Source organism: Oncorhynchus masou, chromosome 25, assembly GCF_036934945.1.
Source record: "Oncorhynchus masou masou isolate Uvic2021 chromosome 25, UVic_Omas_1.1, whole genome shotgun sequence".
NCBI classification, from domain to species: domain Eukaryota; kingdom Metazoa; phylum Chordata; class Actinopteri; order Salmoniformes; family Salmonidae; genus Oncorhynchus; species Oncorhynchus masou.
In genome coordinates this window covers 31,942,105-31,963,868 of record NC_088236.1, presented here as the reverse complement: position 1 = coordinate 31,963,868, position 21,764 = coordinate 31,942,105, and the positions used below count along the sequence as shown (strand labels likewise).

Genomic DNA, 21,764 nt, shown 5'->3' with positions numbered 1-21,764 from the left:
AGAGAGAGAGAGAGAGAGAGAGAGAGAGAGAAGAGAGAGAGAGAGAGAGAGAGAGAGAGAGAGAGAGAGAGAGAGAGAGAGAGAGAGAGAGAGAGAGAGAGAGAGAGAGAGAGAGAGAGAGAGAGAGAGAGAGAGAGAGAGAGAGAGAGAGAGAGAGAGAGAGAGTCTGAGGCAGTGTAAAGACCCCAGAACCCCCTCACCCTTCCATTCCCACCCAGCCTGCCAGGCCTGACACTGCCTTGTTCCTCCTCTCCCCTCCCCCTGCCTGGCTGCCTCCCTGGTCATATTTTTAAGTCTTCTGTGTACGATAGTAAATAATTCAGAGTCAGTGGCGCTGCGTACAGGTTCTAGTGCGGGGAATTGCAGCCTCGCTCCCGCAGTCTGCACTCTGACAGCAGCTCTAGGGAGAACACACATATCCAGGGAAGCTGCAGAGCACACACACATTCAGTGAAGATACTATCCAACTGCCCTCTCTCTCTCTCTCTCTCTCTCTCTCCCTCTCTCTCTCTCCCCAACTCTTCATAGTCTTTCAATAGCTCAGCAACATCACTTCTACTGCTGCGGCTGCTGCTGCTGCTACAAGGTAAACAGAGATTTTGTCTTGTTCTTCTTTGAAGGGAAAATACAACTTCTTGAGGCTCAGCAGTCTTTGTCACCAGTCCCTTTGCCTCTGTACATCCGTAGAGGAAATATGCTGAATGCCGGATCGAGAAGGGTCCCGGGATGGCTGAAGCTGTTGTCCAGCCTATGTCTGCTTCTCTGCCTGGTGGGGGAGACTGGGGCCAAGAGGGTCCCCAAAATCCCCCGCTGTCCTACCACCTGCTCCTGCACCAAAGACAGTGCCTTCTGTGTGGATACCAAGACTATCCCCAAGAGCTTTCCCCCTGGGATCATCTCCCTGTGAGTACAACACTGATCACTGTGTGTGTGTCTGTTCATGTATACTCTTTCAGATTTTTGGTCTATTCCTTACACTTCATTCCAAAATGATAAAACCAGCTGTTGATAATGTACATGAAGACTGTGATGTCATGCATGGTTTTTACGGATGACATTAAATCACGCAAACATAGGCAACACTTTTACAATACATTCTGCAGAGTCTACTCTGGTTACCAAAAGCTTATACTTCATGTCTACAACATTTTTAAACAGTTTCAGATTATATTATACTATGTTTCTCAAGAGAGAAAGACAGTGTTTGTGCTCATCAAGAACGTGTGTCTGAAAGATTTTAAAGAGACATTATGAGAAAAGAAAAGATGACGTTCACAAATGCTAATAAAAGATAACAAATGGGCACTGTGCCTCAGTCTCTCCTCATTCTTGGACAGAAGTCAGGGGGAGCTGGCAGAAATGAGACTACATTGATTGGAGTAGAGCAATGGGATGTGTCATAGCCCTCCTGGGAGAGACACCTACAATAGATTCACATCTCACAGCAAAAGACCTGCGTGTCCTCCAAGGAATAGTAACCTTACGAAGGTTAGATAGATAGTGCGCACTCAATTAATGGAAGACAATAATGTAGTAGATAGCATACTCTATCTGCATACATTTTACTTATACAAGAATTTGGGGTTCACTTAGATTTTTGTCTCTATTGACTCTGAATGTATTATCATTCTGTAATTGAGCATTATGTTCTTGCATTTAAAGAGTTTGGGGAATTGAAGTGCACAAGCACTGCAAGGTGGAGGTGGCCTCATTTTAAAGTGATGAAGACATGGATCTGTGAATAAGGAAACAGTGTCCTAGTTTTAAAAGATTTTGCCCTTCTTGAAATTCAAATAGTAAGACAGATTTATCCACAGGAGCTCTTGGTAAAACATCCCATGCTGCATGTTCAGTTCTGTCAATAGATTGACTGTGCCTGGGGACTGAGGAGAACATTCCCATGCAGGCCCCATCCCCTTATATTGATTAGGTGTGATGCAGTACCACCATCCATCAGGATCTAACAATTCTTATTTTTCCCTTTCAACTTTTAACCAAAAGGTATGCTAATAAACATACAAAATTCACAAACCTCTGTGGTTAACTGGCAACATACATCCACTTTAAGCATGGAGTAACAAGCCCTTTTGGTTGGATAAGGATTATGAAATTGACTCAATGTTAATTGATGGAGTCTGAATGATGATAAGTTGATTGTCTGTACTCCTCAGGACGATGGTGAATGCAGCCTTCACTACAATCCCAGAGGGAGCCTTCTCCCACCTGCACCTTCTGCAGTTTCTGTGAGTATTCATGCATATCCCATCATCCCATTCTCTCCCTTCCTGTCTGAGTTAGAGGAACTAGAGCAAACAGTCTCAACTTTACTTCTGTGGTTTGGGTTCAAATTAAAAGGCTTAACATGTTCTCTCCAAGACACCATCTTCTATACAACAACAAAATATCAGCTAGACCAATCTCGCCTGTTGTTTTGGAGACCAAAATCAAGATAATACATGTAGTAAGATTGAGGGCTAAACATACACATACAGATAACTAGATAAAAAGCACAAGTCGTGAAGTAACATTTGTTAGACAATACAAGCACTATAAATCTCTTGAAATAAACTGTTATTGAAAACAGTGGTGACATGGCAGTAGTGAGAGTAAAGTGGCTCTGTATCAGTGTCATCGCCAATGACTGACTCCCTTCAGTTCTCTTCTGTTTAAACAATGGCTTATCTGTCTACGCAAATTCAATGGAGTGTGTGTGCTTGCGTGTTTGCGTGTGTGTGTTTTCACATTTTGTGGTTTTGAGCTCATATTAAAAGGCCCAATGCAGCTGTTTTTATCTCAATATCAAATAATTTATGGGTAGCAATTAAGTACCTTACTGTGATTGTTTTCAATTAAAATGGTAAATAAGGAAACAAAAATAGCTTCTTAGCAAAGAGAAATTTTCTCAAGAAAGAATTTTGCTAGAACTGTCTGGGAGTGGTCTGAGTGGGGAGGGGAAAACTGAAAACTAGCTTTTTGGCAGAGAGGTATGGAACTCTCTATCTTATTGGTCTATTAACTAATTAATCACCTGGTGATGTCCCCGGGCAGGACAAAACTCCATCCCACCAAAACAGGCTGACATTTCAGGAGTTATTTTCAAATAACTCTTACTGTAAAATGGCATTATAATTTTAAAAATGTCACAGTATTATTCCAACCACATAGCGTTTAAATATATAAAAGAAAAATGAGGTTTTTGACTGCACTGGGTCTTTAAAGCTGACCTATACTATATTGAACAGTTGATCTGTTCCTTGAAATTGAAGAGCTCTTCCTATTTCCACTCCACAACCATTCAGGTGATTTATTTGTTACTGGAGGAGATGTTTTGTACACTACTTGTGTCCATGTGTAATCCTGTGTAAATAAATACACATTTACAGTAGCCGGTATTGGTTAGCATGTTTTTTTTACCTCTCCAGCAGTATGTTTCTGGAGATTTTGTTAAATTAAACATTTGAAAAGGAAAGTGAAACAGATTTCCTTCCAGTGTGTTATAAACTTCTCTCTTTCTCTCCCTCTCTGCAGTCTGCTGAACTCCAACACCTTCACTGTTGTGGCTGATGATGCCTTCGCAGGTCTGTCACACCTGCAGTACTTGTAAGTGTCATACTTTGTGCCCTTATTCAACCACAGATATACCCCCAACAACCATTCTATCTGAGAGGATGAGGTAGTGGTGTTACAATGAAAGATCTAGTTCTCAGCCAGACAAGGATCGTGTAAATGGCATTGGATATTGATCCTCCTCCTACCATAGAGCCTTACTGCCTTTGTGGGGCCTGATGAAGCTGAGCATACCATTTTGTTAATTGATGGGAAGTTGGGCCCCAGGAAATATGAGGTTGCTGATACCATCACATTTGCTGCTTTCCACGGAAGCAATGCATTAGGCTCCATAAAATGATTCTGTGGCTCTGGCTGCAGCTCAGCCCCAGGGCTCTACATCACCCTGCCAGCTCTACCCAAGGTGGCTCCTCACTGTGAATGCTAATGAACTCATATCTTCATATTCAGTGCTGCTCAATATAGGAGACAGAATGCAGGCTGGCTGAGCTCACACTGTGTAGCCCTGGGATGCTTCACAGATCCAGAATGAATACAGAGAATACACCTGTAGTCAATTGTCACCTGAACTTTGATACAGGGCTCAGGCAATATTTATATTCATTACTGAACCCATGTAGAGGCACCTTACTAAGTATCTGATGATGGGGCTCTTTTGCCAACTGTCAAATCTCATTTTTAAGTATATCCAAAACATACACCTGCTATGTTAACTTCATTAGAAAAATGTGAGTGGGGGGGGATGATGGCTTGTTTGTTTTGAACACTTTTCACCGCAGCCAGTAGGTGGCTGTTCCTAGATCCCCTCCCCCCTCTTCTTCAACACTTGGCTTATACTCAAGGTCAGTGCTGCTCTTACTGCAGACATTCCAGCCAACAGCCAGGCCCAGGTCCATTCCCATTATAGCTGCTTAAGATTCAGGAAGCAGGACATGATCCCCTTGGTAACAAGCTTTTGAATTAAATAAATAAATGAGGGACAGACAGAGACACAATTATGATAAAAGGTTTAGTAAGACCAATGTTATACTCTGAATATGGAGAAGAAGGCTGTGTACTATGCATGATTGACATGGCAATGTATTCAAATGATCTTGATTGTATTATATTGGCAAATGACCCCGAGTTCTACCAGAAAGCATGTTTTTATCATAAGAATACACATTCATTGAGATGCCACTATTAATACAAAGCTGTCTGTCTGAATCATTCATTCACTGGGTTGACCTTGATTGTCATGATAGCTTGCATTTTTTCAGAAGTCTACTATCTACACTGAGTATACAAAACATTAAGAACACCTGCTCTTTCCATGACATAGACTGACCAGGTGAATCCAGGTATTGATGTCACTTGTTAAATCCACTTCAATAAGTGTATATGAAGGGGAGGAGACAGGTTGAAGAAGGATTTTTATGCCTTGAGACAATTGAGACATGAATTGTGTGTGTGTGCCATTCAGAGGGAGAAACACAATACAATAAATGCCTTTGAACCGGTAGAAGGTCCCAGGCACATCGGCTTTGTCAAGAACTGCAATGCAGCTGTTTTTTCCACGTCCAACAGTTTCCCGTGTGAATCAAGAATGGTCCACCACCCAAATGACATCCAACCAACTTGACAACTGTGGGAAGCATTGGCGTCAACATCGGCCCGCATCCCTGTGGAACGCATTCGACACCTTGTAGAGTCCATGACCAGACAAATCGAGGCTGTTCTGAGGGCAAAAGGAAGGAGTGTTCTTAATGTTTGGTATACTCCGTGTATGTGTGACACAGTATAATGAGTGATCCTCTCTCTCTGTATGCCCATCAGATTTATAGAGAACAATGACATCCAAGCCCTGTCAAAGCACACCTTCAGAGGGCTTAAATCCTTGACTCACCTGTGAGTATATCTTCTGCCTATTTCTCTGTAAATATCAATGGAAGAATACTAGTTTTGAATTTCATGGACATGTTTTGACATTATTAATTTTCTTTAAAATGAATATCTGTTTTTTTTGTAGTTCTCTGTCAAATAATAACCTGCAGCTCCTTCCACGAGAACTCTTCAAATATTTTGACATTCTGACAGACTTGTAAGTACATATATTTTTAAAAGGGAACATGGTATCCTTACCATCATTGGTTTCATCTTGTGATTTTATGTTTTTAAAACAAGTCACTATAACTTATTACTATTAACATACTATTACCATGTTATTACCAACTTTATGAAGTACTGTAATTTAAAGTGAATCCTTACTACAGAGAATCCTTACTACAGATAGTTTTCTAAGAACTGTGTCATAGGTGGACAATAATGATATTGTTCTATGTGTTACCCAGAGACCTGCGGGGTAACTCGTTCCGCTGTGACTGTAAAATCAAGTGGCTGGTGGATTGGATGGAGAAGTCCAACACCTCTGTCCCTGCCATCTACTGTGCCAGCCCATTTGAGTTCCAAGGCCGCAGAATCCATGATCTAACCCCACGAGACTTCAACTGTATCAGCGCAGGTTTGTCCCCAATTATTGAAACAATTATTCATTTCACAGGACATCAGGGCACTTAATTTACAGGTTGATAATCTTCATCTCTCTCTTCCCCTGTAGACTTTGCAGTTTATGAAACTTTCCCCTTCCAGTCTGTGTCAGTGGAGTCCTATGAATTCAACGACGATCAGTTTGTGGTCTTCGCCCAGCCTGATACTGGGTTCTGTACACTGTTTGTATGGGATCATGTGGAAATGGTCTTCCGGATGTACCATAATATAACATGTACGTTTCTTCCAAGACGCCTTCTAAAAATAAGTATTCATGCCAGAAGACAATCAATGCATTCAACTATTATCATTTAATTATAGACCAAGGGAATTTACGTTGTATCTGGGAGCAAACCACTTCTTTAAGTACACAGAGGATACTGAAGTCAACTAAACTTGCTACTTTCTGCTTCTGTGTTTCTCCTAGCTCGCTCCGCTGTCTACTGCAAGCCTGTGGTAATTAACAACACTCTTTACATGGTTGTGGCTCAACTTTTTGGAGGATCCCACATCTACAAGTGAGACTTATTCCAATTCCTATAAGCAATACAGTGTCAATGACTTGTTCATTTTCTTAGCCACAAATTGTGTTAAACGGATACTTCGAGATTTTGGCAATGAGGCCCTTTATCCATTTCCTCAGAGTCATATGAACTCGTGGATACCATTTTTATGTTTCTGTGTCCAGTATGAAGGAAGTTAGAGGTAGTTTCATGAGCCAATGCTAACTAGCATTAGCTCAATGACTGGAAGTCTGTGAATATCTACTTAAGGTTAGATGTTTACAATGATGATTTAGGGATGGCTGACCTGATTGATACCTTTACAGGTGGGAAGAGGACCCACAGCGATTTGTGAAGATCCAGGACATTGACACGACACGTGTGAGGAAACCCAACTTTGTTGAGACCTTCCAGCTGGATGATGAGTGGTACTTTGCAGTAGCAGACAGTTCCAAGGCAGGCTCTACGAGCATATACCGCTGGAACAGCAACGGTTTCTACTCCCACCAATCTCTTCATCCCTGGCATCGTGACACCCATGTGGAGTTCCTAGATGTGGAGGGGAAGCAGCGTCTCATTCTCTCCAGTGCCTCCCAGCCCCCAGTGGTATACCAGTGGAACCGCAGCCTGCGGCAGTTTGCCTTTCATTCCCAAATCACTGAGACTGCTGACGTGCAGATGGTCAAGCATTTCTGGGTGCGCAAAGTTCTCTACCTCTGCCTTACACGCTTCATTGGCGACTCCAAGATTCTCCGTTGGGAGGGGCAGCGCTATGTTGAGATTCAGACCCTGCCCTCACGTGGCTCCATGGCTGTGTATCCATTCATCGTGGGCCCCCGCCAGTATCTCCTCTTAGGGAGTGATTTCTCCTTCTCTCGAGTTTACTTGTGGGACGACCTTACCCAGCGCTTCCAGCTCTTCCAGGAGCTCAACATGAGAGCACCCCGGGCCTTCAGCTTGGTGTCAGTGGACAACAAAGACATCCTGCTGGCAGCCAGCTTCAAAGGCAACACCCTGGCCTACCAGCACCTAATAGTTGATCTTAGTGCCAAATAGACCAATCCAGTCAGAATCTCTGAGACCATTCATGAGTCTGTTCTGTTCTTATGAGGCCCGATTCCAACTTAGGAATTTACAAATTTCCTACACACATCTTTCCGACGCATTTCTTAGTATTTTGTATTCAGACTTACCTTATTTAGTCGCATAACGCGCTCTGCAGGTGTGGCTACCTTGCACACTCTGAATAAATTTCATTCAACCCCTGAAAACCCTCCCACTTGCTAGCCAACAGATTTTCTCATGGAATCTTCATTCAATATTTTTTGCAGTGCACTTCTCTTAAGCCATCCCTTTAAATACGGTGCACCTTTTATTTTGTCGACAGACTCGAGAGAACGGGTTCAAAATATTAGGGATCAATGAAAGAAAAAAACAATTGGTAGATGGTAGATACAAAAATACTATGATCTTACAGATTATTTGGGTTTAGGAAAGTATTTATGAATCATAAAAAACAGGTTTAGAGAAACTTTACGCACGAAAGAAAGAAAATGTTGATTTAATTCATTCTGAAAATTGCCACATTCAGTTCTTCAACACATGATAATGTTGGAAGATTAGTGTACATAGAATTATAACAGGGAGTGTACAACAGTGTTCTATCCTCTCGCCTATTGCCTGCACTAACCGTGGAACTGTGTGATGACACGGCCAAGTACTGCGCCATGCATGGGGTTCAAACTATTACAGCTTGGTCTTCGCTCCACTCCGTAATGATTGAATTATGTCTTTTTATATTATCAACTGTTACTAAGGAAACAAATGAAGGTAAACACAGCAATGTAAGTAAATGGAATGATAATGAAGGTTATACCAACTAAAGGGACTAAAAGTAAATTGTTAGTTGAATATGTGTTGTTATTAGGCCTACAGTACTGACGGTCGATACTGATAGTGGATAATATTTCACATGGTAGAAATAGGAAACAGTCACGGTATTCAAGACATTCAAGAGTGCCCATCCCTGCAAGTTAAAAAAAACTGTACAATTTAAATTATGCATAATGGCACAGTACTTCATAACCTTTACTGTGGGAAAGTTGATATGTTCATATGCTTCAGTTTGCTACCATATGACTGGCTTCACATCTCCAGCGATTATAAGGTAAAATAGACCTAACACAAGTGTCCTTTATATTTCCCTTATCCAAATGGATTACTCATTTACCTAGCTGTTATCAATAGCTCTTATTAAGTTGTAAATTACAGTGCATGGTGAATGCTTTTTCCTCTTGGAATTGGAAGGTTCGCTCGAACTTATTCATGGTTTCCTCGTGCATAAAGGTGGTGGAATTATGAAGGAATTAAGTCAAGATCAGAATATGGCATATCTGTAGACACACCTCTGCCACACCTTCATTTCTTAGATCTCCACCCCCAACCAATTGCAGGTGAATAGCATGCTATTCTCATGCTTAAGTTTGTCAGAATATGCATAGAGGGAAAAGTGCATAATAAGGGAATTATGTTCAATTTAAGCAAGGTGAACTCGGGTCGGAATCGGGCCCATGGAGAAAAGCAAATCATCTAAGCCATGTGACTAAATGCCTGTTAGGTTAGTTAACCACTTTTGAAGAGTGGGTACTAACAAACAGGAAATGCATGATATCTTCTGATGTCTCTGATTGAATTAATTAATGTGTAATGACAAAACATATCACCTTGCTTAATACGTGTCAAATCACTTTGCAACATCACTACTTACTCTATTTACCATGAATTCATGCTCCATGGAAAATATAATGGAAGGTGCAGATATAGTACAAATAAAAACATATAAGTAACATCAGATTATGTGAAAAGCATGTGCATCTACTGAACGGTTTTCTATTGACTGTTATAAAATCATTTTATTCATGCAATAGGGCGAAGACGAGTAGACAGCCAGTACGTTGCAATAAACTTTAGTGAACTATTAACACAATATATTCTGTTAATAGTTCACTAAAGTTTATTGCAATTTACTGGCTGCCTACTCATCTTCTTTCTTGAATTACCTGCCATTAGGGGCCTGCCCTCATCTCACTCATGCAATAGGAAAATAACTGTTCACATCAAATAGAGTTTGATATGGACATTCTATGAAATGCTAGTTAATATATTTTCAAAGCAATATAAACTGTAATCTGCATGCCATAATGGTATCTTTACAGTAAATTATATTTTATAAAATAATGCTTATTCTGTATAAGTTTTATAATGTTTCACAGGTAATATGAGCTATCAATGTTTTTGTCATAAATAACATGTATCTCTCTATGTTGTTGATCATGATTGATACCAATACGTTTTCATTAATCTAGAATGTAGCTAGGCGACACAGATTTCTCTAAATTAATGTGAACTGAATAGTACTGGAAGGTTATGTCAAGCTCCTGTCATATATGTGAAAATATGTATGAATATGTACCCTTTGTATGTTGTGGCTGAACTTCATGGGCAGTCAATTGCCCAAAAATTTTTATTCCCAATTTGAATGCCTAACAATTGAGAATCAGTTCAAATCCAGGCTTGACTCCTCATGTCTGTGTTTGCTAAACGTTCAAAATTTTGCCTAGAGAATGTGTCAACATCCAAATTCTGGACAAATCGCTGTGCACTTTGATTCTACATAACTTATAGCTTGTCTTCAGACATTTTATGTTATTCTCCTCTGTGCATTTTATGTAGCTATACACTGTATGTAATGTAATGTATCCATGCATCTACTGTAATACCCACATTTTTATGTGGGTTATTATTAGTATAGTGATTGTATGGTGCACTAAAGTGTAGCCTAAATCACCCTTACCACCATGGAAGTGGATTTAGTGTGAGAGCAAAATATTTGCCCTGAAAATTGTTGCCACTTGTACGTATCTGAAATAATAAATGTCCTATTAAAAATGCTGCATCTAAGATTTACTATTCTGAACTTTATTATTCCGGACTTTAGTTTTCCTTGATCAGCCAATGAAGTCCCACCCAGTTGACTACATTAAAATGGTGGAAGCTCTCAATGGTGCTACCCATGCTAATACGGGCTTTTGGCCACTGCATTTTCTATGGGTACTTCCGACTACAGCTATCTAGTCAATATGGGTGACAGTCACAGTAAGCACATGCATGCAACTAATGAAGCAACAGTACAACCATCATTAGTACTTTTTATAATAAATAAATAATAATCAGTTTTCAAGCATAATTTTTTTTCTAAGACGACCAGTGAAATTGTTATTCCTATTTGGTATCCTTGGGACGTCCCTGTCCTAAACCCTAAATCTTAACCCCTACCCATACCCTAACCTTAACCTTTAAAATGTTTAACTTCAACGGGGTAACGTCCGAGTTTGGACATCCCAAGGATCCCGGATAGCAAGGACCACATTGAAATAAAACTCAGTTTTGTGAGTTGCCAGTGACCATCATTGGTTACCACCTTTCAAAGCTTGTTGCATTATGGGGTAAAAGTACATGTCGACTGCATGAACTTTACAACAATCATGTGCTGGGGCGGCAGGGTAGCCTAGTGGTTAGAGCATGGGACTAGTAACTGAAAGGTTGCAAGTTCATATCCCTGAGCTAACAAGGTACAAATCTGTCATTCTGCCCTAGGCTGTCATTGAAAATAAGAATTTGTGACTTGCCTAGTTAGATAAAGGTAAAAAATGTGATCAAAAGTCATGAATTTTTGACTGCAAGTTTCTGCAGTTGCTCTTTACCAACTGCAGCCATCACCTGCATTATGGTAGGCTCTATTGCCAATCAATCATTAGGGTGTTTTTGTTTGACACACGAATGTGTCCAAATGTATGACTAAAACAGGAACCAACTATGATTCACGTATACAGTGGATGTGTACAAAGGAATGTGATATTTGATGCTCTCTCTCACTAATTGAGAGTACACAAGTATGATTTCAGTTTGTGAGTGAGTGATATAGGAGTTGGAGCCATGTTTATTTTGACATTATAAAGAAAACTTTTATAAACAATGGCAACACTGCCATGTTGATCTTATTGAGCCTTGCAGTTGGAAAACCACATTAGTGTCTAGGATTTTAAAGGATTTTAAAGGATTTGACCATGTTTCAATTGTGTGCAGACGAACAGCATATACTGAGGAACGGTGTGTAGAAGGACAACGAGGTATTGCAATTGTGGTGGGGATCATGATCCTGAGTTCCTGGAGAAAACATGTGATGCTAGTGAAGATACTGTATAGTAGTGGATACACCACAGCCTGTAGTAAATGTTTTCTGCCAGACAAAAGATACCATGTATGTTAAAAAGGTGGATTTTGTTGCATTCATTGCCACCGTTATAAACTGTACAGCGCAAATCTCAAAGAAGTCTAAGAAACTGGACATTATTGTGGCTGCGGCAGAAAAGTTTTTGGGACTTAAGGATTTTACATCTGAAGACTTGCAAGGGGTACTGGCGCCGAAAACCCACCCTCCCCGGTTTCCCTTGAGCCTGTGTAGGGATCAGATCTGATTGATTGTTTTTACAAAAAAGTTGTTTGATATAGTTTTATCTTATTTGTTTTTTAAATATTTTTTGTTGTATTTGGTAGTTTGTTCAGTTTTTGGGGGGAATCCTGTTTCCATCCCACATAAAACGCAGATTAAATTCTGTGATTGCCAATATACCGAAGAAGAAGAATAACAAGAAGAAGCTGCTAGCAAGCTAACTTCAAGGACAAGAGATGCGAATTGTTTTGCCCTCAAGAAAATGGCACCATTCAAAGGAGTGATTACTGGGGTAGGGGTAAATGGAAAAATTGACCAACTGAAGGGGAAGATTCCCGGTGTTTGTGATGCTCGTTGTTTGGTGCGATGCAGACAGGGCGGCATTACTTGTGGAATAAGAGTTGTCAAATCAAATCAAAGTTTATTTGTCACATGCGCCGCATACAACAGGGGTGGACCTTACAGTGAAATGCTTACTTACAGGCTCTAACCAATAGTGCAAAAAAGGTGTTAGGTGAACAATAGGTAAGTAAAGAAATAAAACAACAGTAAAAAGATGGGCTATATACAGCAGCGAGGCTATAAAAGTAGCGAGGCTACGTACAGACACCGGTTAGTCAGGCTGATTGAGGTAGTATGTACATGTAGATATGGTTAAAGTGACTATGCATATACAGTGCCTTGCGAAAGTATTCGGCCCCCTTGAACTTTGCGACCTTTTGCCACATTTCAGGCTTCAAACATAAAGATATAAAACTGTATTTTTTTGTGAAGAATCAACAGCAAGTGGGACACAATCATGAAGTGGAACGACATTTATTGGATATTTCAAATGTTTTTAACAAATCAAAAACTGAAAAATTGGGCGTGCAAAATTATTCAGCCCCTTTACTTTCAGTGCAGCAAACTCTCTCCAGAAGTTCAGTGAGGATCTCTGAATGATCCAATGTTGACCTAAATGACTAATGATGATAAATACAATCCACCTGTGTGTAATCAAGTCTCCGCAGAGTTCAAGGGGCCCGAATACTTTCGCAAGGCACTGTATGATGAACAGAGAGTAGCAGTAGCATAAAGAGGGGTTGGCGGGTGGTGGGTGGCGGGACACAATGCACATAGCCCGGTTAGCCAATGTGTGGGAGCACTGGTTGGTCGGCCCAATTTAGGTAGTATGTACATGAATGTATAGTTAAAGTGAATATGCATATATGATAAACAGAGAGTTGCAGCAGCGTAAAAAGAGGGTAGCAAATATGCAAATAGTCCGGGTAGCCATTTGTTTACCTGTTCAGGAGTCTTATGCCTTGGGGGTAAAAACTGTTGAGAAGCCTTTTTGTCCTCGACTTGGCACTCCGGTACCGCTTGCTATGAAGTAGTAGAGAGAACAGTCTATGACGGCACCGCCTGGTGTAGAGGTCCTGGATGTCAGGCAGCTTAGCCCCAGTGATGTACTGGGCCGTACACACTACCCTCTGTAGTGCCTTGCAGTCAGAGGCCGAGCAATTGCCGTACCAGTTGTCTGTTCTCTTTTAGTTTTGACGTTGAGTCTTTTCCTGACAAAGTGATGTTAGGATATATAAATTATCCCATACAAGCATTTGTGCTGAATACATTACATTGTTACAGGTGTTACAAGTTTCTGGGCATGTGGCAGCAGTATGTAGGAAGGAGGTTACTAGGTGTGAGAGGTGTGGAGAAAGGCATGAGACAAAGGAATGTGTTGCATTGGGGAAAGTAGTGGTATGTGTCAATTGCAGGGGTGCCCATGGGCCTGGGGTTCAGAAATGTCCAGTGCAAGAGAGGCAGGTTGAGGTTTCCAGGGTTAGAGTAGAGCAGAAGTTGTCATATGCTGAGGCAGTGAAGAAAGTAGAGGAAGATGGGTCAAGCGGGAGGGATCCTGAGAGAAGTGGTGTGAGTAGTAGATCTGCACCAGTACAGAGGGATAAACCAACAAGTGATATATGCTTCAGTAAGATTGCATTTTTAGCAATTTATGCAATGGTTATCAACTGTACTGCAGGGATGGAACATAAGTCACAGAAAATTGAGGTTGTGGTGGCAGCTGCAGAGGGGTAATTTTGGTGTACGAGACTTGACGTCAGAAGAGTTACAGGGTGTGTTGAGTGGTGGTGTCTCGTCCTTTCAGGCTGTTGGCCTGAGGTAGGACTTGGTAGATTGAAATAGTGGAGTATGGTGGTGGGATTTTAGTGAGTGTAGGGTATTTGTAGATTTTATGTTTTATTTTCAAGCAAAGTATAAGGGAGTTATACTCCAGTCCAGTAGGTGGCGGTAATGAAACATTTATTGGATGCCAACCGCCGTTAAACCTCATTGACGAAGAAGAAGAAGCAGCAGCAGAGGAAGAAGAGGCAGCTAACTTCAAAACAATACGTTGTGGAGCGCAGTCAGTAGGTATTGGATAGATGGTTGCTTGCTGATCATCTGGGTGAAATGATATCATAGAATATTCTAGTGAAACAGCTCAGTTTGATATAGCCTTGGTCACTTAATGTTTGTTATTCTGCCTGCTAGCTTAGCTAACGTTAGCATTTCACTCTCATTATCTGTCTTTTGCTGTACAGAAATGGTTCCATCAAATCTTGGGGAAGAAATGTCTACTGAAGTAGCGTTACCACCTGAGTGGGAGGACGATGAACGGATGAATTTCCTGTTCTCTGATTTTAAAGAAAACCGAGATGTCAGCACAACAGATTGGGACAGTAAAATGGATTTCTGGACATCACTCATTCTTAAAATCTGCAGGAGTCGCGGAACCGTCTGTGTTAATTTGCAGGAGCTGAACAAGATTTTTCAGAGAAAAGGAATTATGCCTTTGGGTTTGGCTACTGTCATTCAGTGCATGGCCAGGTATAATATCAATGAAATTTAATCTGCTAATGTGTGAGCAAAAATTTTGCCTACCTAAAAGTGCCATAGTCCCACTTTTCTTACCTGACTACTTGTTTGTATTTCTGGCAGGTGTGGCAAGATACAAAGGGAGTCAGAGTTTGCCGCAAATGTAGACTGTGGGTGGGTGTCTTGGGGTGTTGGCCTGTTGTTGGTGAAGCCTTTAAAATGGACCTTTTCAACTCTTCTTGGTAGCAGTGGGGTTACTTTGAAGGAGTTGTTTGTTGTCATCGAACTGGTAAAGGTGTGTATTATAATTAGTTAATTTAAAACTTGTTAAGGGGCAACTAATATGTAACACTAACCTCTTACTTATGTTCTGTATGTTTCCTCCAGGAGAAGGCAGCAGAATTGCTTGGTGTCTACCGGAGCTCCCCAGTGGCCAACCACTCTCTCCTGTCCTTCCAGGAGCTCCGTACACTGTCGTCCCATGTCTGTGTTGACGAGAGTACCTTGTGTATGGCTCTGCTACAGCTGCAGAGGGAGAAGCAGGTGACCGTATCACTGCATGGAGGTGAGAAGGTGAGAATAATAGAATCATTAATTTAAGTGAGCATATTATTTAATGTACGGTAACTCATACCATTATCTTGCTTTCACAGATTTCTTTAAGGATAATGTCACTGTCTCAGTGTAGCATTGAGCCAATGTATATATTTTTTGTCTGTACAGATTGTGAAGTTTTCTCTGTCAGGACAGAATCATGTGTCTCCTGTCAGTGATGTAGACCTAGGCATCTACCAGCTCCAGCGCAGTGAGAGACTGCTTGAAGAGAGGGTGGAGGCATTGGGACTAGAGGCAGAGAAGTGCGTCCCTCGTGCAATGTGACCCATCATTTAATGTTGTCAAATATGTGATGTTACAAGATTGTGTGTGATTTGTGCTGTGTTATGTCTGTAGGTACAAAGAAGAAGCTAGGGTGTTGCTGCGGGAAGGGAAGAAATCTCAGGTCAATTTACAATCCTCAGATCCTGTGTTGACTTTTTGTCTTTCACCAACTCAAATGCTGTCGGGGAAACCTCAATTAATTTCTCTCCCCCAGGCTCTAAGGTGTTTGAGAAGCCGAAAGAGAGTCGAGAAGAAAGCAGACCACTTATATGCCCAGCTGGAAAATGTGAAGGGAATCCTAGACAAGATAGCAAACTCACAGACCGACAAACTAGTGAATATGCGCTTGATACATTAACATTCAAAAATCTAACCAAAATAGAGCAAGCTTATGTGGGTCATTTGTGGGCAATGTCCCACATACAGGAACTAAGGTCTTGTGATCTCTTTATATAAATCTTTCGGCATGCCTCTAGGTGATACAGGCGTATCAGGCTGGTGTGTCAGCCCTGCGACTCTCTTTGAAGGATGTGACAGTAGAAGGAGCTGAGAGCCTTGTGGATCAAATCCAAGAGGTCAGACTCTTCTTCACCGGGACTACATTTAGATGCTATTATTGAACTGTTGCATGTCCACACCAGTCTAAATTTATTTTCTCACTGTTTGATATTACAGTTGTGTGACACTCAGGATGAAGTGAACCAAATTCTGGCTGGTGGAGCACTCAACTCAAGTATGTCCTATTCCATATTATACAGCTATTTAGTTGTAGTGTTGAAACAATTTCATAATCAAATGGCCAATGTCCAGAGAGTCTGGCAAATGATCAATGATCCTATTTGTTTAGCGGATGCAGACACAGATGGGCTGGAGGATGAGCTAAGATTTTTATTGGAGAACTCTAATCTGGATGAGCCTTCTACGCTACCTGAAGTACCATCACACCCTTTTTCACCTGTCAGGGAATCTGGTTCCTTTTGTGATGATCTGCTGAGTGCTTTGCCCTCAGTCCCTCAAAACCACTTCAATATAACAGGAGATGAACTGGACAAAGCGCGTAGTTGCATAACGCTTGCAGATACAGGTATGTCTCTATCTTGTTCCTTTATCTTTCAAATGCTACCACAAGAGGCTACTGAAGTAACCTTTGTCTACTCATCACTCCCTATAGGTCTTCAACAAAAAAATCATACCTCTCCAGTGAAGAGGGCTGAGCCTGCACAGTGACAACAGTAATGAAATAAGTCAACTGCACTAATGATCCCTGACCCTCAAAATGTGTCTGGGCATGGTGATCAAAAATAATTGCATGATGTCTTTTGTAACAGGTCTGTGATCACTTTTTTTTAAAGGGAGTAGATCAGCTTTAATATTGCAGATTGTAGCTTCCATCGACGTAATTGTCAGCATCCCTTCCAATCCGCCATATATTTTGTTTTTGAAAGCAAAAAATAAATAATTGTCCCTTTAAAATAACAAATTGATCAGAAATATAGTGTAGACATTGTTAATGGTCTAAATGACTATTGAAGCTGGAAACGGCAGATTTCTTATTTTTTTAAATGGAATATCCAGAGACCATTATCAGCAACCATCACTCCTGTGTTCCAATGGCATGTTGCGTTAGCTAATCCAAGTTTATCATTTTAAAAGGATAATTGATCTTTAGAAAACCCTTTTGCAATTGTTAGCACAGCTGAAAAATCTGTTTCCAGCTACAATAGTCATTTACAACATTAACAATGTCTACACTGTATTTCTGATCAATTTAGTTAAGGACATAAGTGCCCCCAAACTGTGTGTGTATATGTAGATAAAGATATCTTCTAAAAAAACATTTTCCTTTATTGCTTTCTAACCCTATCACCCCTCCCCTAATTGGAATAAACTAGGGAACAACAACGCTTAGGCTTCTACTTCCAGCTTATACATGCTATATACATTTTATGGACACAGTCTATTTTACAATAGTTATACAGTGGGGCAAAAAAGTATTTAGTCAGCCACCAATTGTGCAAGTTCTCTCACTTAAAGTTGAGAGGCTTGTAATTTACATCATAGGTACACTTCAACTATGAAAGACAAAATTAGAAAAAAAAATCCAGAAAATGATATTGTAGGATTTTTAATGAATTTATTTGCAAATTATGGTGGAAAATAAGTATTTGGTCAACAAAAGTATATCTTTGGGATGTTTGGGATCATTGTCATGCTGAAAGACCCAGCCACGTTTCATCTCCAATGCCATTGCTGATGAAAGGAGGTTTCCACTCAAAATCTCACGATACATGGCCCCATTAATTCTTTCCTTTACACGGATCAGTCATCCTGGTCCCTTTGCAGAAAAACAGCCCCAAAGCATGATGTTTCCACCCCCATGCTTCACAGTAGGTATGGTGTTCTTTGGATGCAACTCAGCATTCTTTGTCCTCCAAACACAACGAGTTGAGTTTTTACCAAAAAGTTATATTTTGGTTTCATCTGACCATATGACATTCTCCCAATCTTCTTCTGGATCATCCAAATGCTCTCTAGCAAACTTCAGATGGGCTTGGACATGTACTTTCTTAAGCAGGGGGGACATGTCTGGCACTGCAGGATTTGAGTCCCTGGCGGCGTAGTGTGTTACTGATGGTAGGCTTTGTTACTTTGGTCCCAGCTCTCTGCAGGTCATTCACTAGGTCCCCCCGTGTGGTTCTGGGATTTTTGCTCACCGTTCTTGTGATCATTTTGACCCCACGGGGTGAGATCTTGTGTGGAGTCCCAGATCGAGGGAGATTATCAGTGGTCTTGTATGTCTTCCATTTCCTAATAATTGCTCCCACAGTTGATTTCTTCAAACCAAGCTGCTTACCTATTGCAGATTCAGTCTTCCCAGCCTGGTGCAGGTCTACAATTTTGTTTCTGGTGTCCTTTGACAGCTCTTTGGTCTTGGCCATAGTGGAGTTTGGAGAGTGACTGTTTGAGGTTGTGGGCAGGTGTCTTTTATACTGATAACAAGTTCAAACAGGTGCCATTAATACAGGTAACAAGTGAGGAGGAGCCTCTGAAAGAAGAAGTTACAGGTATGTGAGAGCCAGAAATCTTGCTTGTTTGTAGGTGACCAAATACTTATTTTCCACCATAATTTGCAAATAAATTCATTAAAATTCCTACAATGTGATTTTCTGGATTTTTTTTCTTATTTTGTTTGTCATAGTTGAAGTGTACCTATGATGAAAATTACAGGTCTCTTTCATCTTTTTAAGTGGGAGAACTTGCACAATTGGTGGCTGACGAAATACTTTTTTGCCCCACTGTGTGTGTGTGTGTGTGTGTGTGTGTATGTATATATATGTATATATATATATATATATTACTCGTAGCCTTCCTCAACCTAACCCATCTATTTCTGATGTCCATCCGGTTTGATTTCTACTTGCCATGTCTTTCAAACTGCTCTTTCACAAAAGTTCTGAACCTATGTACTTCTTATGAACAAAGTATGTTTTACATTAGTTATCTCCATTCAACCCCTCCCATCTATCTCTTAATTAACACCACCACATTGGATTTCTATTTGCCATGCATTTTTCAACTGAACTGTTTCACAAAAGTTCAGAAGATTTTAAACTCATTGTTTCTACAGATTGAAAATAAACATTTTTGCTAAAAGTATATTATTGATCGATTGACTGATATTTCAGATCACCCAGTAGTGCTATCTGAAGAGTTAGCCCTAGGTAAATATTGCAATTCTTTAGCCATTCCTGGACCTGTGGCCAAAAACAAGCTACATATGGACAGTAGCAAAACATATGATCTAATGATTGTCCATTTGAAGCTAAATCTGCAGATCTGGGAAGGTTATTATCCCCCATATAAATACATTATATTTGTTGCAAGAATTTAGCATAATTTAAATTGAAAAATTAGTTTTGCGTATCAGTTCATAAACCATGTGCCATGGAATCGGTACGTCAAAAATATTTTCCCAACTATTTAGCAATCTATATGGCACGCAGGGTTGGGGTAACGGATTACAAAGCCCGGTAAGCAATCCGTTACGTTACAAGCAAAATATATTGTACTCAGTTTTTCAAAAGTATATGTAATCTAAATTACTTCAAGGATTACTTGTAAATTCAGACAGCATGTTTGCGAAAAAAAAAATCTTTGACACTTCTCTGTTTTCTCAATGACATTAAAATCAGCATTAACAAAATGCGTACGTTTTTACGTTTTTTTCCACCTGAGCGAGTCTGATCACAAGTCAAAGACCACTATGATGACACACACACAATGTGTTTGATCAATTGCGGGGGAAAAAGCAAGAATATGCTTTTGTAGGCTACAGTCCAAGCTATGTCTTCCAATAGTGCGACTGCTGTCGGCATCCAAATATTGTACAATTTGAATAAACGCTTGGAGGTAAGGATGACCGCAGTGGTGTAGTCTACGGCGATACGGATATGACTTATTGCTATCTACATAGCGCATTGATGTGAATCATATTGCTGCTCTCTCATGTACAGTGCCTTGCGAAAGTATTCGCCCCCCTTGAACTTTGCGACCTTTTGCCACATTTCAGGCTTCAAACATAAAGATATAAAACTGTATTTTCTTGTGAAGAATCAACAACAAGTGGGACACAATCATGAAGTGGAACGACATTTATTGGATATTTCAAACTTTTTTAACAAATCAAAAACTGAAAAATTTGGCGTGCAAAATTATTCAGCCCCTTTACTTTCAGTGCAGCAAACTCTCTCCAGAAGTTCAGTGAGGATCTCTGAATGATCCAATGTTAACCTAAATGACTAATGATGCTAAATACAATCCACCTGTGTGTGAATCAAGTCTCCGTATAAATGCACCTGCACTGTGATAGTCTCAGAGGTCCGTTAAAAGCGCAGAGAGCATCATGAAGAACAAGGAACACACCAGGCAGGTCCGAGATACTGTTGTGAAGAAGTGGATTTGGATACAAAAAGATTTCCCAAGCTTTAAACATCCCAAGGAGCACTGTGCAAGCGATAATATTGAAATGGAAGGAGTATCAGACCACTGCAAATCTACCAAGACCTGGCCGTCCCTCTAAACTTTCAGCTCATACAAGGAGAAGACTGATCAGAGATGCAGCCAAGAGGCCCATGATCACTCTGGATGAACTGCAGAGATCTACAGCTGAGGTGTATATTGCACAAATCTGGCCTTTATGGAAGAGTGGCAAGAAGAAAGCCATTTCTTAAAGATATCCATAAAAACTGTTTAAAGTTTGCCACAAGCCACCTGGGAGACACACCAAACATGTGGAAGAAGGTGCTCTGGTCAGATGAAACCAAAATTGAACTTTTTGGCAACAATGCAAAACGTTATGTTTGGCGTAAAAGCAACACAGCTCATCACCCTGAACACACCATACCCACTGTCAAACATGGTGGCGGCAGCATCATGGTTTGGGCCTGCTTTTCTTCAGCAGGGACAGGGAAGATGGTTAAAATTGATGGGAAGATGGATGGAGCCAAATACAGGACCATTCTGGAAGAAAACCTGATGGAGTCTGCTAAAGACCTGAGACTGGGACGGAGATTTGTCTTCCAACAAGACAATGATCCAAAACATAAAGCAAAATCTACAATGGAATGGTTCAAAAATAAACATATCCAGGTGTTAGAATGGCCAAGTCAAAGTCCAGACCTGAATCCAATCGAGAATCTGTGGAAAGAACTGAAAACTGCTGTTCACAAATGCTCTCCATCCAACCTCACTGAGCTTGAGCTGTTTTGCAAGGAGGAATGGGAAAAAAAATTCAGTCTCTCGATGTGCAAAACTGATAGAGACATACCCCAAGCGACTTACAGCTGTAATCTCAGCAAAAGGTGGCGCTACAAAGTATTAACTTAAGGGGGCTGAATAATTTTGCACGCCCAATTTTTCAG

The 21,764-nt window shown here is 40.6% G+C and overlaps 2 protein-coding genes across 3 annotated transcripts; both read left to right on the top strand.

Moving 5' to 3' along the window:
* The first annotated feature begins 348 nt into the window (after positions 1–348).
* Positions 349–10,556, top strand: lgi3 (leucine-rich repeat LGI family, member 3). The gene is made up of 10 exons (XM_064937363.1): positions 349–586; positions 688–903; positions 2,172–2,243; positions 3,529–3,600; positions 5,383–5,454; positions 5,576–5,647; positions 5,898–6,067; positions 6,164–6,328; positions 6,521–6,611; positions 6,923–10,556. The coding sequence occupies exons 2-10, from the start codon at positions 695–697 to the stop codon at positions 7,650–7,652; spliced, it is 1,653 nt and encodes a 550-aa protein (XP_064793435.1). The 5' UTR covers positions 349–586; positions 688–694; the 3' UTR covers positions 7,653–10,556.
* A 3,888-nt stretch (positions 10,557–14,444) lies between these two features.
* Positions 14,445–19,148, top strand: chmp7 (charged multivesicular body protein 7). 2 transcript variants are annotated; one of them, XM_064937362.1, is made up of 11 exons: positions 14,445–14,516; positions 14,691–14,976; positions 15,088–15,259; positions 15,352–15,537; positions 15,688–15,821; positions 15,916–15,964; positions 16,058–16,177; positions 16,320–16,418; positions 16,519–16,576; positions 16,691–16,927; positions 17,015–19,148. In XM_064937362.1, the coding sequence occupies exons 2-11, from the start codon at positions 14,693–14,695 to the stop codon at positions 17,068–17,070; spliced, it is 1,395 nt and encodes a 464-aa protein (XP_064793434.1). In that variant the 5' UTR covers positions 14,445–14,516; positions 14,691–14,692; the 3' UTR covers positions 17,071–19,148. The 2 variants fall into 2 exon arrangements, with proteins under 2 accessions (XP_064793434.1, XP_064793433.1); XM_064937361.1 differs by having other exon boundaries at positions 14,450–14,520.
* The last annotated feature ends 2,616 nt before the right edge of the window (positions 19,149–21,764 follow it).

What these genes read in the sequence shown, in the direction of transcription:
- chmp7 (XM_064937362.1), top strand. Translation starts at nt 14,693, where the DNA reads ATGGTTCCATCAAATCTTGGGGAAGAAATGTCTACTGAAGTAGCGTTA. An exon ending in GGGAAGGGAAGAAATCTCAG is followed by an intron (nt 15,965 to 16,057) that starts GTCAATTTACAA and finishes TCTCTCCCCCAG; the next exon opens with GCTCTAAGGTGTTTGAGAAG. An exon ending in CATAACGCTTGCAGATACAG is followed by an intron (nt 16,928 to 17,014) that starts GTATGTCTCTAT and finishes CACTCCCTATAG; the next exon opens with GTCTTCAACAAAAAAATCAT.
- lgi3 (XM_064937363.1), top strand. Translation starts at nt 695, where the DNA reads ATGCTGAATGCCGGATCGAGAAGGGTCCCGGGATGGCTGAAGCTGTTG. An exon ending in CTGCACCTTCTGCAGTTTCT is followed by an intron (nt 2,244 to 3,528) that starts GTGAGTATTCAT and finishes CCCTCTCTGCAG; the next exon opens with TCTGCTGAACTCCAACACCT. An exon ending in TTTGACATTCTGACAGACTT is followed by an intron (nt 5,648 to 5,897) that starts GTAAGTACATAT and finishes TGTGTTACCCAG; the next exon opens with AGACCTGCGGGGTAACTCGT.